The sequence below is a fragment of the Sarcophilus harrisii genome, chromosome 3, assembly GCF_902635505.1.
Source record: "Sarcophilus harrisii chromosome 3, mSarHar1.11, whole genome shotgun sequence".
NCBI lineage: Eukaryota > Metazoa > Chordata > Mammalia > Dasyuromorphia > Dasyuridae > Sarcophilus > Sarcophilus harrisii.
In genome coordinates, this window is record NC_045428.1 from 610,093,576 (window position 1) to 610,108,765 (window position 15,190).

The following is a 15,190-nucleotide window of genomic DNA, read 5'->3' on the forward strand; positions in this document are numbered from 1 at the left end:
CTTTTTGAGTCACTGTTCATTTCAGTCTGGGTTCTCACTATAGTAAGGCAGATATTCTGTTGACTGATGATTGGTAACCTAAGTCACTCCCAACAGAAACTTCCAAATTTCTTTCCCTTCCTTCTGCAGCTTCTTTCCTTCTCCATCCTCCTACATCCATCCTTTACCATGAACTTCAAACTCCATTTAAGGAGAGACCTCAGGTCACACATTCATTCTCACCTGACTACACGACTTTGAAAGGAAGCTTACTGTTGCAATAATCTCATCGTCCTGTAGCATCTCATCAGCCTTGCTACTATACTGCCTTACCACCTACTGCCTCCCTGATCAGAGGGTAGGGCCATGAACTCCCAAACTCTTATTTAAGGAGAGAGCCCAGCTCTCATCTCATTTCTCACATGGTTGTAGTACTTTGGGACTCTGATTTCTCCCCATGCCCTAGTTTCTGGTCACAACTTCTATTCCTTCTCCACTTTTCAGCTTCCTCTTGTATGTTGTCTTCTCCCATAGAGTATAAGCTCCTTGAGGGTAGGAACCCCTTTCTAATTTAAATTCCCAGCCTTTAGCACAGGATCTAGCACAAAGTAGGAGCTTAACAAGTATTTATTGACTAATGAACACTCAGTCACTCTATCAACACCTTGTCCTTTCCCTTATTTTTCTTTCATAACTAAAGTTGCTCAACCTGTGGTCCTCCTGCTCCCTGCTTCCAACACAATATCCAGTCACTCTCCTATACTCATCATGTCCAAAAGAGACCTTCCCTCCTACTATCCAAGGAAGCACCATGCTCCCACCAGCCGGTAGCATCACTTGGGAGTCCCCGTTTCCTCTCCTCTCTTATCCAACTAATAGCCAAATCGCAACATCTCTGAGACACGTCCCCTTCTCTCAGAAACTGCAAACACCTTGGTGCAGACTCTCACCCCCTCACCTTTAAACTATTGTAATAGCCAGCGGCTGGGACAGCCGACCTCAAAATTCTCTCCACTCAGGTGGATCAATGGAACAGGTTAGGTACACAAGACACAGTTGTGAATCACCACAGTAATCTAGTGTTTGATAAGCCCAAAGACCCCAGCTTCTGGGATAAGAATTCATTATGTGGCAAAAAGTTCAGGGAAAACTAAAAAATAAGATGGCAGAAACTATATATAGACCAACATCTTATACTATACACTAAAGTCAAAAGGGGTATATGACTTGGACCTAAAGGATAATATCACAAGCAAATTAGGAAAGCAAGGAATACTTTACCTGTCAGATTTGTGAAGAAGGAAAAATTTATGAGCAAACGAGAGAGAATTAGATAATAAAATATAATTATGAATGAAATTATGGAATGTAAAATTGCTAATTTAGATGATACAGAATACAGGTTTTTCATAAGCAAAACCAAGGCAACCAAGAACAGAAGGAAGGCAGAAAAGTGGGAAGCATGTTCTTTTTTTTAGCAAGTGTCTGATAAAGCCTCATTTCTCAAATATATGGAGAACTGAGTCAAATTTGTAAGATACAAATCATTTTCCAATTGATAAAAGGTCAAAGGATATGGATGACAATTTTCAGATGAAGAAATCAATGCTATCTGTAGTCAGGCACAAATCATGATTGAGTAGAGACTTGGAAATTAAAGTAACTCTGGAGATATCACTTCACTCTTATCAGATTGGCTAATATAACAAAAAAGAAAAATGACAAATGTTGGAGAGGATGTGGGAAAATTGAAATGCTAATGTACTGTCAGTGGAGTTGTGAACTTATCCAACCATTTCTGGAAAGGAATCAAACTGTTCATACTTTTTGATCCAACAATATTACTACTGGATCTATATCCCAAGGAGAGATCACAAACAAGGAAAAAGGACCCTAATATACAAAAACATTTATGGTAGCTCTTTTTGTGATTGTAAAGAATTGAAAACTGAGAGGATGTCCATCACTGGGCTGAACCATCGCAGGATATGAATGTAATGGAATATCATTCTGGTATAAGAAATGACAAGAAAAATTATTTCAGAAAAGTCTAGAAAAACATAGAAGAACTGAAGTGAATAGAACATTATCAGCGATATGATGTGATGATCACTATGACAATTGACTCTGCTCAGCAACGCAATGATCCAAAACAATTCCAAAGGACTTGTGTTGAAAAGGCTACCCACACCTGAAGAAAGAAGAGGACGTCCGAAGGCAGATCGAAGCAGGCTATTTTCATTTTATTTTCTGCCATGGTTCTTTGCTTTTGGGCTTGTTTGTTCTTTCACAACATGACTAATATGGAAATACGCTGTACATGATTGCACATATATAACCTATATTAAATTGCTTGGAGAAGGGGGGAGAAAATTGGAATTAAATGGTCATCACATATAATTGGGGGAAAAAAACCAACCTGGCATATTTTTAAAATTAAGATCTCCTCACTCTACTGTCCCTTCCATTTTGTTGACAAAATTATTTTCCTAAATCACAGGGCCAATCATGGGAGTGCTCTACTAAATAAACCCAGTGACTCCCTACCATCTTTAGCATCAAATACAAAGTCACTTGCATTTAAAGCTCATATTGACCTACGCATCACCCGGTGTTGCAGTTTCTTACAGTTTTTTCCCTCCCACACTGAGGCTATTTTGATGGGCCCTCATTATCTCCCCCAACAGAATATAAGGTCATTTGCATAGGGATGATTTCATTCCTTGAGGCTAACTCTTACATCTAGTCCAGTGCCTGGGACATAATAGGTACTTAAAAAGTGCTGACTGGCAGAATTTTTTCCTAGACTTTTCTTCCTCTTTCCTGCTTTATTATTCTAAAGAATCGACTCTCTTGAGTTCTGGGCCTAGAGCCACGGAAGCAGCCGTTTTCTCATAAGGCTTCTTGCCATTTCTGCCTTCCCTCTTGGGAGTGCTCCCAACTTCTATTCACTCTCTTCCAGGCCTGTACCCAGACCACGAAGGGTCAGTGGCTTTCCCAGGGGCCCAGGAAAGTGTAGAAATGAACATTTCAGACAAAGTCTTGGAGTGAGTGGAGGAGGGCTTCGATCTTTTCCTGCAAGAAGCGTGGGGATGCACTCAGTGCCCTGAGGTCCTTCTAACTCTCCCACTGGGAGTCCTGGGCAGGAGGGGAAGCAAGGAGGGGCCACTTACAATGGCCAAACTTGGCTCAGGACTCAAAGGGGAAAGGACTATTGGTGAGGGAATAATTACCCAGAGAGAGCTGGGATCTCTATAGCCCTGTGGGGTCTCCAGAGCATTTGGGCAGCTGACACGGCCCCCACCTCAGCCCTGGACAGCCGGGGGTCTGGTCCCTCCCCCATTTAGTCCCTAAAGTGAGCTTCCTAAAGTGCACGTCCCATTATGTCACCCCACTACTCCAGGCCCTGCCGGGAGTCCCTCTTGGCTCTCTGAGCAAACGCCGAGTCCCCGTCCGGCCTGCGAAGCCCCTTGTCCCCTGCCCGCTTGGGCCTTCCAGGCTCCCTCACCCTCCTACCTGTTCTGTGGTCCCTGGCTGTCTCTGGCCTCTCAGCCCGTGTCTGACCGTCACCACGGAGGGCGGGCTCCCCCCTCCCACTCGGAGGGCCCACCTCTCTGGCTGCCCAAGCCACCTCGCCTCCTCTCCCTTCTGCTTCCTCCCACCGCAATGGCTGCCCCAGCACACTGTCCATAACCGGCTTTGCGTGTGTTTGTCACAGATCCCGCCCTTGGGCTTTTTGTGTAAAAGCGGGGCTCGGCACAGGGCCTGGCACATAGTAGGCCCTTAGGAAGGGTCACTGGTGGACAACGATTTAGGCTCGAAACAACCCTGAGAGGGGGTGCGATTATCACCCCTCTTTACAGATCAGGAAACTGAGGCAGACGGGCCAAGTTCCCCGTGAGGGTCGGCGCCGGCTCTCTGACCCCTCGGTCGCCTTTTGCTGCCTGGAAGTGGCCAGATGTCCGGTCTCAGGGGGAAGGCGCCGGATGCTCGGGGATCACAAAAGCTTCCCGGTGTCGCTGGAGCCGAGTCCTGAAGGAAGCCGAGGAGTCTTCCCTTTTCTGGGACATTCCAAATTTCATGAAATGTTCCCGTCAACTGAGCAGGAGAGCAGCCGGACCTTTCCCAGGCTCTTCTCTTCCCTCCCCAGACTTTTAACCAAAGCTTCAGTGATTGTGGAGGGGATCGGGGAGGAACGGAGGAGTCCCGGGCCTGGAGCCAGGGAGATCCCGATTTGAATTCGGGCTCAGACACTCGCTCGCTATGGGGTCCTGGGCACGGCACCTCTCCACTGGGCGCCTCCGTTTCCTCAACCGTCAAACAAAAATGAGCCCCTGCCCCCGGGGGTGGTGAGCGTTCTGCAGAGGGGACGCACCCTGTCTCCATACGTGCCTGTGGGTGCGCAAAGGGCGGTAGGAAAGACTGCTCCGGGGCTGCCCCCCCACGGCAAGGGCTTCCTAGGGCTGTGGGGTCCCTGCCGGCTCTCCGTCCTATCAGAGAAGGCAAAGAGCAGGAACTTTCCACTGACTCCCTCAGCCAGTGGCTCAGTTCCCTTCAGGACCAGCTCCCGGGGAGCTGGGAGAACCAGTACCGGGGCACACGTGTGTACATAACCGAGTCCGGTATCTCTAAGCGTGTTCTCGGGGCACCGAGGGGCGCTGCCCATGGTCCTGCAGAGCCCCAGGGCTGGGGGCGGCTCCCAGGCACCCTGGGTCTCCTTATTCAGGCTGTTGCTAGCGAGGACCCTGGCCATTCAGGCACCAGGACTGAGGGAGGAGTGATTTCTAAGGCCCCTGGCTCCCGGGCAGGCTTCTCACACCTACTCCCCTCCTCCTCCTCCTCTCGGACCCGGGCACCGGCCTCCGCTCCTCCAGCCCCCAACGCTGCCTCTCCAATGGCTTCTGGCCGTGTCCTCCGGCTTCCTTCCCATCTCAGCCCCAGCCCGGCTTCTCCCGGCCCCAGCCCGGCTTCTCCCGGCCCCAGCCCGGCTTCTCCCGGCCCCAGCCCGCTGCCGCCGCCCAGGTCCCCGGGCACACTGCGGAGAGCTCGCGGGGACGGGCTGCGGCCATGGCGTTAGGGCAGAGGGGCTTCTCCCCAGGGAAGGCTGGAACAGGGACCGCCGGAGGAGAGCCAGGAGCCACCGTGGGGCAGGAAGGCCCCGGGAGGGCGGGTCTGCTCCCCTGGCGGGACAAGAGCCTCCAGACAAGGCGGCTCCAAGGGGGAGCCCGGCCAGGAAGGCAAGAGGAGGGGAGAAGGGGGCGTGTCTGTGCTCTGTGTGTGTTATATGTCTCTGTGTGTGTGTCCCGTGCGAGTGTTGGGGCGGGCCGTTCCCAGCACAGGCCGGGAGGGGGCGTCACTCCCGTCCCCGCTTTCACCCCCACTTGTATAAAACGCCCCGGAATCGGCCCCGCAATCCTCCGGGCCCAGGGCCCACTCACCTGGGGCGGGGGGCGGCGCCTCCCAGGGGCCATGGCTGCGGGGCTGAGCGGGAGCAGGACTCGGGGCCGCTTCTCTCCTTCGGGAGCAGGAGGCCGGCCTGGGGGGATTTACAGGGCGTGAGACGCCCCCAGCATTACAGAACCCCCTTTTCCCCCGTGGGAGAGGGGGGGAGAGACTCCCACCAGCTGCAGGAGGGCGGCAGCAGGGGGCTCTGAACGGGAGACTTCTTCCTTCCCTCTCCCTGATTCCTACCTGCCCCTCCCCCAGATCCCGGAGGCAGAGGGGGCTTGGGGACCCTAGACGGGAGGGGAGCCTCGAGGGCCCCCGAGTGGGAGCGCCCCCTCCCGGCGGTCCCCTTTCCGCTCGGCCCACACAGGAGCCGGACTGCACTGACAGCTCGGTCCAAAGGGGGGAGGGTGGGGGAGGGGCTCTGGGATGGCGCGGCCAGGAGTGACGGCCCGGGGCTGGGGACACAGTCCTGTCCGGTTCTGCTTGTCGGCGGGGGCGGGGAAGGAGGGGTCTGGGAACCGGGGAGAGGAGGGGACACCGGAGGGACAGAAGGGGGGGGGGGCGGCTGGGGCTCCTGGGAGCCGCTCTGGGAGCTCGGGCCTGGAGGGAGGGGGGGGCAGGGCGCAAACGTCTGGGGCCTGCGGGAGCCAGCGCGAGAACCCGGGGCCGGTCAGGGGGGGCCGGGCCGGGGACCTTCCCAGGACGCAGGACTCCTGGGTCCCTACAGGAGCTGGGGGCAGGGAGGCGGGTCACGTGGGTCCCGATAGCAAGGCCGCAGGTGGGACTCCCACGGGGAGGGCCCGAAGGCCGGGCGGGAGGGACGCCATGGTCCGGTGCCCCGGGAAGCTCGGGACGTGACCGGGAGCCCGGACAAGGGGCGGCCGCTTGGGAGCGGGCCTAGAGGCCACTGGAGAACGAACGGGACAACGGGCGGAAGCCGCAGGCGAGGGCGGGAGCCAAGGGCCGCCCGGCGCTGGCTGGGACCTACCTGGGGCCCGCGAGCCCGGGGCCGGCTCCGGGGCGGGCGAGGAAGGCGGCCTGACCTCGCTCCTGGCTCGGATTCCGGCCAGTCCGCCCCGGGGGGCCGCCCCAGCGCCCCGCCCTTCCCTCCAATGGCTCCCGGAGCCCGGATCTCAGGCCCGGCCGCCTCCCTCTGTCATGTGGCGAGGCCGGGCCACTGGGATAACCCTTCTCCACTCGACTCCGCCCAGCCCCCAAGCCCCACCCCCGGGCTCCAGTTCCACCGGCGCAAACCAGCCCCCAAACGGATCCCCCGTGAGCGTCCCCCGGCCGCGGCGCCCGCTCCGTGCTCCGGGCCCCAGACCTTCCTCCTTCGGAGCAGCAGCTCTCCTCCTCCGGGGCTCCCCTTCTTCCAAACGGGGATGTCCGGGCCCCCCTCCCGCTGCTGTCCTCCGCAGTCCGGACCCCAGACTCGCCCCCCCCAACTCCTCCCCCTCCTCTGCTCCGGGCTGAGCCGTGCGATTTCGGGGCGAAAGCGGTCGCCGTCGGACGGTTCCGAATGTCCTCTCGGGAGCCTGAGCCGCTTGTGCGGCACCGGGCGGCCCCCACGCCCCTCCGGCCTTCCTCCCACTGGTCTCTTAGTGGTTTTCACGTGGGCGCCGGCGGCTCCGAGCGCTAGGACGGAAGAAATCCAGGTTAGCGACGAGTGTTAAAAGCGAACTGCGCGCCCGCATCGCCGACCTCGCGTCTCGGAGGTGACCGGAAAACGACGAGTGCGGACAGGCCCGAGGAGCTGGGTCGCTGTTCACCAAGCGGGGACCGCCTCCGGCCATTTCGGGAGCGCAGTTTGGAGCCACGCAGAAAGAAACGCGGTTAAAAAAATAAACTCGAGGGGAAAATGCTCCGAGCCACTAATCATCATAAACGGAAATTAAGCGGCTCTGATCCCTCCAGTGCCCAAACGGGCCAAGATGACAAGAGAAAGGGACCGAGCCGGGGAACCTCCGTGGGGAAACGGGGAGGGCCGGGACTCCGCGGGAGCCGAGAGTCTGAGAAGGAGGAAATGGCCCCAGTGCTGCGGGAACGCATCAAGAAGGGCTCCTTTCTGCGAGACGCCCCCTCCAGGGGGACCAAGTCCGCTAACTCTGAGGGAGGGGGGCGGGAACGTCCAGCTAGTTTTCAGAACAAAGGAGAAAAGCCGAGGCACGCATGCGCAGCCAAGTCAGAATGGGCCCCCAGAGACCACAAGCATGTGGTGAAGACGTCACCCCTTGCAATAACTGGGGTCACCACAGGGGTCTCTCTAGTTCGGGGCCAGGGGGCACGGGATTGACCCGAGGAAACGGCTTTATCTGCTCGGCTGTTTCTAGGACAGGGCAGGGGCCTCAGGGGTGCAGGAGGCCCCAGCACGAAGGGCTGCCCCAGGGGTCTGGAGCCCGCTCTCCTCGCGGGCGGTTTTCCCACCCTTTGGGGTGGGGGGTGTGAGGGGTTGGGGGTGGGGAGAAAAAGGGGTTAGGGTGGCACAAGAAGGGGGTGGGGAGGAGGGGGGGGAAAGGGGGCCCCTGGAATTTTGGTTTTTTAGGATGGTGGGCCGGGATTTTTAGGGACCCTTTGCCCCCGATGGGGTAGTTGGGGTTTTCCAGTTTGTCCCTTTCCCCGGGATGTTTTTTGGAGATTTTTACGTTGTAAATGCAATTGTTGCCCTTTCCCTTTCCCCCCAAGGGGTGATGTTTAGATTTTTTTAGGAAGTTTTTTTTCCCCGTTTTGGGGCCCTTTATTTTCCCTGGGTTCGCCCCTGGTAGCTTTTAGGGTTTGGGGGGGTCCGAGTTTGGAGGGGTTTTTCCCTTTGTTTTCCCTGCCTTTTTTCCCTACATTTTTGGGTTTGGGTTTTGGGGTTTCCGGACCCTGGGGGGGGTCCCGGCCCGTTTTCCCCAGGGTGTTTGAATTTTCCCTTTTAGGGGTGGGGCAGCCCTTTTACAGCTGGGTTTTGTTTCCCGGGTTTTTTAGGGGGTCCCGGGCTTTTGGGGGGCGTCGTTTTTCCGGGGGGTTTTGCCCTTAGCTGGGTTCCCGGTTGTTTTTCGCGGGGGCCCGGGTGGGTGGGGAGGGGGGGGTTCCCCCTTTTTTTCGCCCGAGGAGGGGGTGGGGTGCCGGGAGTGAAGGGTGGAAAGGGCGGGTCCCTGGCGGCGGAAATGATTGGGAGGGTTTGTTGAGGGAGGGGGGTTCCCCTTCTGTGGGATGGGGTTTTGGTTTTACAGCGGGAGCGGGATATGGGTGGGGTTAGGGAAAAGGGCGTTTATGGGTTGGGGAAAGGGAGGTGGGGGGGGAAAGGGAGAGTGCCCTAAGCGGTGGATTGGTTTTTCCCGTTTCCTGGGCCCCCCGACCTCCAAGACAGCGAGTGGGTTGTGGGAGGGGGGTTTTCCCGGGTTTTGGTTTGGTGCCCGGAAAGCAATGGGTTTTGGGGAGGGGAATTTCGGCCCCGGGAAAAAAAGGGGGTTTGGATGATAGGGCCCCAAAGTTTGTGCCCGGTGCCCGGGGGGGAGTCCCGCGGGGGGGGGTTTGAAAGGGTGGGCGGGATGGGGCGGTGGAGGGGGGGCAGGAAGGGGTGGCAGGGGGGGATGTTTCCCGCATTCCCCTCCTGGTTAAAAAAACGGGAAGCCGCCCAATTGGGACGGGAGTCCCGGAGGGGGGGATTTTCGGCATGGGCGTGGGTTTTTAAAGGGTGTGGGGGCCGCTGGCGCCCCCAAGCGGGTTTGTGTGTGGGGGTGGTTTATTTTTGGGGGTTTTTAGGGAAAGGTGGGTAGGAACCGGGGGAAGGTTTTGGGGTCCCAAGGGTTTTTTTGGCCCGGGGCGATGGGAGGGTGGGTATTTTTGGGAACCCCTTGTCCCCGGGGTGGGAGGGTGTGGGGGGGGAGGGGGTGGCCTAGGTTCAATAATGATGAGCCGGGGTGTTTTGGGGGCCCATTGGGGGGGGGGGAGGTGAAAAGGGTTTTTTGTGGTTTTTGGGTGGCCAGGCCCCATTTCAATGCAAGAAAATTTTGCCCAAATGCAACATAAACCATCAAAACCCAAAAAACATATAATTTGGTTTTGGTAAATAAAAATATCAATCATGATTTTCCCAATGTAATACCAATTAATGTTCTGAAATGTTGTTTTTGTGGGGTTTTTGGGGTTTGGGCCAGTTTTTGTTAGTGGCCAAAGTGGAAAGGGATTAAAGTAAAATTTTATTGTTTCCCTTTACTTGGGTAGTTGTTTTTTGGAGGTGTCTTCTTTCCCTTGGTTCCCGAGGGTTTTTTTTTTCTTTGGCTGAGGTTTAGTTATATGTTTCCCCTATAAAACCAATTTATATCCTAGGAAAAATATTTGTTTAGGATTAAATAATGTAAATAGATTTAAAAATTTCCCTTTCCTTGGGTCCTTGTTTTAAGTGTTAAATTTTGTAGGATTTAATATCCAAACAGTAAATTAATTTTTTATATCAGACTTTTGTTTTGTTTTCAATAGAGTTCTGCCCCAAGTTTTTTTTGTTTTTAGAAATAGGTGGTCAGATTTTCCTGATTTCAAGGAGGTGAGAACCCCAAAAGGAGGTGATTAATTTCCGCTCCTCAAAAAAGGGGTGAAAAACATGAAAAGGAGGTGATTCTTTATAATGATGCAATATATACCCACACAATATACAAATAACATATATAGGACCTTTTAATAATAACATAAATATAAAACATAACACAAAACATGTACACATATAATGAATACAATACACCTTATAACTTTAAAATAAACATGTACAGACATATATCCAAAACAAAATAAAATAATATAACACAGATAAGAATATAACAAAAGTTCAAAATTACAAACAATTACATAACAACAACACAAAAATGGATAAACATATAATTTAGTATCCTAGTGTTAACAGGGAATTGTACAATTTAAGGTTCCACATTAGACAAATTTCAAAATATTAATCACCAAATAATAAAAAATCTTAAATTAAACCCTTGGAAGTTCAATTAGCTAATTAGTTCCAATTTGGGGAATTTAGGGTTCAGAATGGAATATCCCGTTCCACCCTCCCTTCCCATTAGAGGAGGATAACCTTGAGTTCTGGTTAAAAAAATAAAACACTGAGCTAGTCAAGAGTTCAGTTGAAAAGATAGGGAGGGGGCGCCAGTTGGAGACTGAGAAGCAAGTCGGTGAGTGGAGGCAAAGTGGAAAGCTAAAAAGACAAGCTGCAAGAGCTCTTGGAATCACGGAGGGAGAGAGGCCTCCAAGAAAGCTAACGGGCCCAAGGAAAGAGACAAGACTTGGAAGGAGAAAATAAACGTTTGGATTTTATCAGCTGGCTGCATTTGGGGTGATTATTGATTTGGATTGAAACTAAGGCTGCCTCCAGAAAACCTCCCCAGGAAACCTGCTGCACAGAGAACAATCATATATTATAAAAAAGAAGAGAACACCACATGTACACACATATGTACACACACACATACATACACATACACACATACACACATACACAGATACACAAACATACACACATATATACACATATACACACCTATAAAGATATTTTCACACACAGATATTTTCACACAAATATACACGCACATTTTTACAACACATACATATTTTCACACACACACATATATAAGATGCCCAAAGACGGCTCCTTCCTACAAGTAGTTGTGGAAAAGTGAAAAGGAAATAGCTTAACCCCCTTTCTCTTTCTTGAAGGTGTAATGTGTTCCTCGGGCCCTTCACTGCCAGCTCCCTGATGAAAGGCACATTGGCTGTGTTTCACACAGCATCCCAAAGTAAGCTTTCCAGGATCTGCCTTTTCCTTTCCCTTATCTCAGGGTAGAGTCAACAGCACTACAAAGAGCACTCACATTTCCCAGGCATAGGCTTGTTTATTACTGATTACCTGCACCTTCCATGGGTAATCCGGGTCAATTATTGTCCCACTTTTAATTACTGGGAAGAAGGGTTCTGATAATGGCCTCATTTCTAAAATATATAGAGAACTGACTCAAATTTATAAGAATACAGTCATTTTCCAATTGATAAATGATTTAAAACACAATTTTCAGACGAAGAAACTGCTGAGGTCTAGATTTGGGGGACCTAAATGAGATTAGGGTTTAGTTGAGGTCTAGTGACAGATTTGGGGTACAGGGAGTCAAACAGAGCTCCCCTGCAACCCCCTTGGATTCAGTGCAAGGATATGGTGGTAAATGAGGTCTAGTAGTGGCGTGAGTCCCCAGTAAAGGCATTTATTGGCCTGAGAGCTAGATTGATAAAAGAGGTTTATTATTGAATTTGGCAGTAAGCAGATAGGTGAAGGTAGAGATAAGGACGACACGGGACAGAGAGTCCTCACATGGGGGCATGTTTGGGATCTCTGTAAAGTGGGGATCCTAGTGTGTCCCTTTTATAATGAGAGATTTAGCTTGAGGGGCTTTTGGGTGTAGCCCCAAAATTGGCTCAGATCCGGGTGGGGCTGGGACAGGTCAGGATCTTCTATTGGAATTCAAAGGGACCAGGATTTGTGAGTTAAAGGGTAATTTACATTAACTAGGAGGGGGTGGGAATCTAGAATCTTTGCCACATCAAAACCATTTCTAGTCTTATGAAAGTTCTAAATCACTATTGATCAGAGAAATGCAAATTAAGATAACTCTTGAGAGTTGTCTTAATTACACACCTCTCAGATTGGCTAACATGACAGGAAAAAATGATAAATGTTGGAGGGGATGCAGGAAAACTGGGACACTGATGCATTGTTGGTGGAACTGTGAACTGATCCAGTCATTCTGAGAACAATTTGGAAGTATGGCAATGGGCTATCACTGGGCATACTCTTTGATCTAGCAGCGCCATTAATAGAGTGAACCCTGAAACTGTGTCCCCTTTCATCTGTAAAAGAAGGGAGATTCTGAGTCTCAGGCTCATCCCAGGGAAAAGCACACCTTCCTAGACAAGGCCCTCCCCAAGTTAAGTGGTCCTATTCAGATGCAGATCTCAGCCTGATAGTCCTATTGAGTGGCTGGAAACTCCAAGATAAGTAATCTCTTTTCAACTGGAGATCTAGGCCTGGGGCATTGACAACATTGAAGAAATCTCATTCACTCTTGAAGGAAGCCGGAGCCTCTGAAGGACAATAAAAGACAATTCTGAACTCCAAGTCTTTGCAGAAATCCGAAGCAGGAATTTGCTTTGCCAAGGAAGCTCTCTTCTTAGCAAGACTGCCTGCCAGGACTTTTGCCCACTGTGAAGATATTCTCAGTGTTAACTTTTGCCATTTTCCCTGACAGGATCTTACCCACTGAGAAGTCTGTCTTCCTAGCAAAGGCTTCTCACTGCTAATAAAATTTCCTTTTTTTGCCAGACTTTCGGGTTTGCGAATTCTTTCGCATTGGACCTACACTGACCAGAGGGGATTCCCCACCCCAATTCTCGCACCTCTTCACTACCACTAACCTTCCCACATTACTGGGTCTGTATCCCAAGGAGAACATAAAAAAAGCAAAGGGACCCACCTGTGCAAAAATGTTTGTAACAGCTTTTTTTGTAATGGCAAGAAACTGGAAACTTGAGTGGTTTTGCAAGGGTGAGTGTTGAAAGCTATCTTTTGATAGCTTACGTATATTTTGAAAATTAAAAAAAAAAAAAACAAAACCTATTATCAGAAAAAAATAACTGGAAATCTAACCCAGATTGAAATGGTGAAAGGCTATGAATTACCCTTTATGATAAGGTTGTTTTCTAAGTTGAAAAAAGGTTTAGTATTATCATAAAGGGTATAATTCATAATTCATAGCCTTTCACAATCTCATTTTGGGGACTATTGTTAAGTGATGAATTAAAGACTTCCTGGTTTGGGACGGATTTTGACCATCAATGAAAGAAAGCAGTCCAAATCTCAGAACCTTGTGACTTAAGGTCTAGCGCTAGACCCACAGTGGAGTCACTATTGCATGGCAATTCTAAAGGGAACAACTGAAAGGTGGGCAATTAGACATAGAAGAGTGGGGTTGAGAGTGGGATGAGAGAATGAAAAGTGAGGGTTAGGGGCTAAGTTACCAGCTATTAAATGATAGAGGAATAGGAAGAAATGACGTGGTGGGATTTGCTAGCCATAGAAATGACAGATGAATTGGCTCCAGGGTCCTGTGCTCCCACCATGATGAACTGTGATGAGGTCAAAGAAACTGTTTATGAGGACCTGGAGACCCTTAACATCAATGGGCTGAAAGGAAACAAGAATTGTAATTCTGGGTGACTTGAATGCCAGAGCAGGCTCTGTCTCTCCTGCCTCTCCCTTCCTTCCCCATCTCTCTCTACCTTCCCTCTCCCTTTTTTTCCCCTTCCCTCCCCCCCTCTTCCCTTCTCTCTCCCTCTTCTCTCCCTCTCACTACCTTCCTGTCTCTCTCCTTTCATCTCTCCCCTGACACCTCCCGGTCTGCAGAGCGCCAATTCCTGTGCCTCCTGGTCGCCAAACCCGTTGAGGACTTTGCTGTCCCCATGGCTCACTCTTCTACTGCCCCAACTTGGGTCCCACCAACTGCCGAGCCCTGCTGTTCCACCTTCCTTTTACTCTCTACCACTTATTCATAGGGCTTCCACCCTTGTTCTAGGTCCTCACCACCTCTCCCCAGGCTGTTTACTGAAAAGCCCGGCTCCCCAGCTTCAACCAGGGCCATCTATTTTAAGGAATAAATCGTGTTTTCTGTCCCTCAATTCCTTTCCAGACTCCCGCCTCCCTTACATTGGCCACTGGATTTTCCCCCCTCATGGAGTCCCCATGTCTACAGGAGCTGTTCCTCATGCCTGAAATGCTTCCCCGAAACACCTCCATCTCTTGCGTTCTTTGGTTCTCTTCAGGACCAGCTTCAGTGCTGCATAGAGTCCTGCCCCTGGCACACAGTTGGTACTCCCTAGGGCCCCAGACCCTGAGGTTTGTTCTTAGGCTGAAGTGCAAAGTGCCCGCCATGAGCCCACCGCGTGGGCCAGCGCCAAATGAATCTCTGACTATTTTACAGAGAACTCACACAGGATTCATGCCCACATGGAGGCCATAAGTGATGAAAGGACACTTTTAGGTTCTCTGAACCACGGACCTGGGGGCAGCTAGCCATCATGGTGGGCAATGCACCGGCCCTGCAGCCAGGACCACCCATGTTCAAATGTGGCCTCTGACACTAGCTGGGTTTGCTGGGGCAGTCACTTAGCCCCAATTGCCTCAAAAAACAAAACACAAAGTCATGGAATCCCCTGCAGGACCTGGGAGTCACCAGCATAGGATCCTTCAGAGGGGCGGACAGTTTCATGAGCAAAGCAGAATTGCAGCAGCTGAAAAGAAATGGACAATTCAAACCTTTGAAGCCGTCCCACTCCGAAGGCCCCCGTGCTGTTTGTGCTCGACCTGTGGTAGAGCTTGCCAAGTATCTCATAGGCCACTGGTGGACCAGCTTTCCTTGACCACAACGCAGTGATGTTGCTTTGGTCCTCATGGAGAATGAAATACCATTGTGGACTCTTTTCTGAGGCCTTTATGATTCCTCTAGTGAGCCTTTTTCTTAAAGGCTTTGAAAATATTTTGTATTCACCTAATTCATAAAAATCAAGGCTAAGAGCACAGGGGAACACTGTGGACAAAGTTCAATCCCGGCAAATCTCTAAATAGCAGCTAGAGTCACTATTCTCATGCTAATGAGTTCATTAACCATTATCCTCACGGACTTAGATATAATAAAAGTGATGATTCAAAAATCTCTAGAATGGGGGAAGTAAAAAA

At 51.1% G+C, this 15,190-nt stretch overlaps 1 protein-coding gene across 1 annotated transcript in view; it reads right to left on the bottom strand.

Annotated features, from left to right (window-relative positions):
* LOC100930200 (zinc finger protein 879) overlaps positions 1-7,220 on the bottom strand; it is a 39,539-nt gene extending 32,319 nt beyond the window's left edge. Inside the window, exons 1-3 of the mRNA XM_031961842.1 lie at positions 7,040-7,220; positions 6,752-6,832; positions 5,418-5,515 (exon numbers count right to left, since the gene is read on the bottom strand). Of these exons, the coding sequence (XP_031817702.1) occupies positions 5,418-5,515; positions 6,752-6,832; positions 7,040-7,220 (360 nt within the window). The remainder of the gene's footprint in view (positions 1-5,417; positions 5,516-6,751; positions 6,833-7,039) is intronic.
* Positions 7,221-15,190: the final 7,970 nt, after the last annotated feature.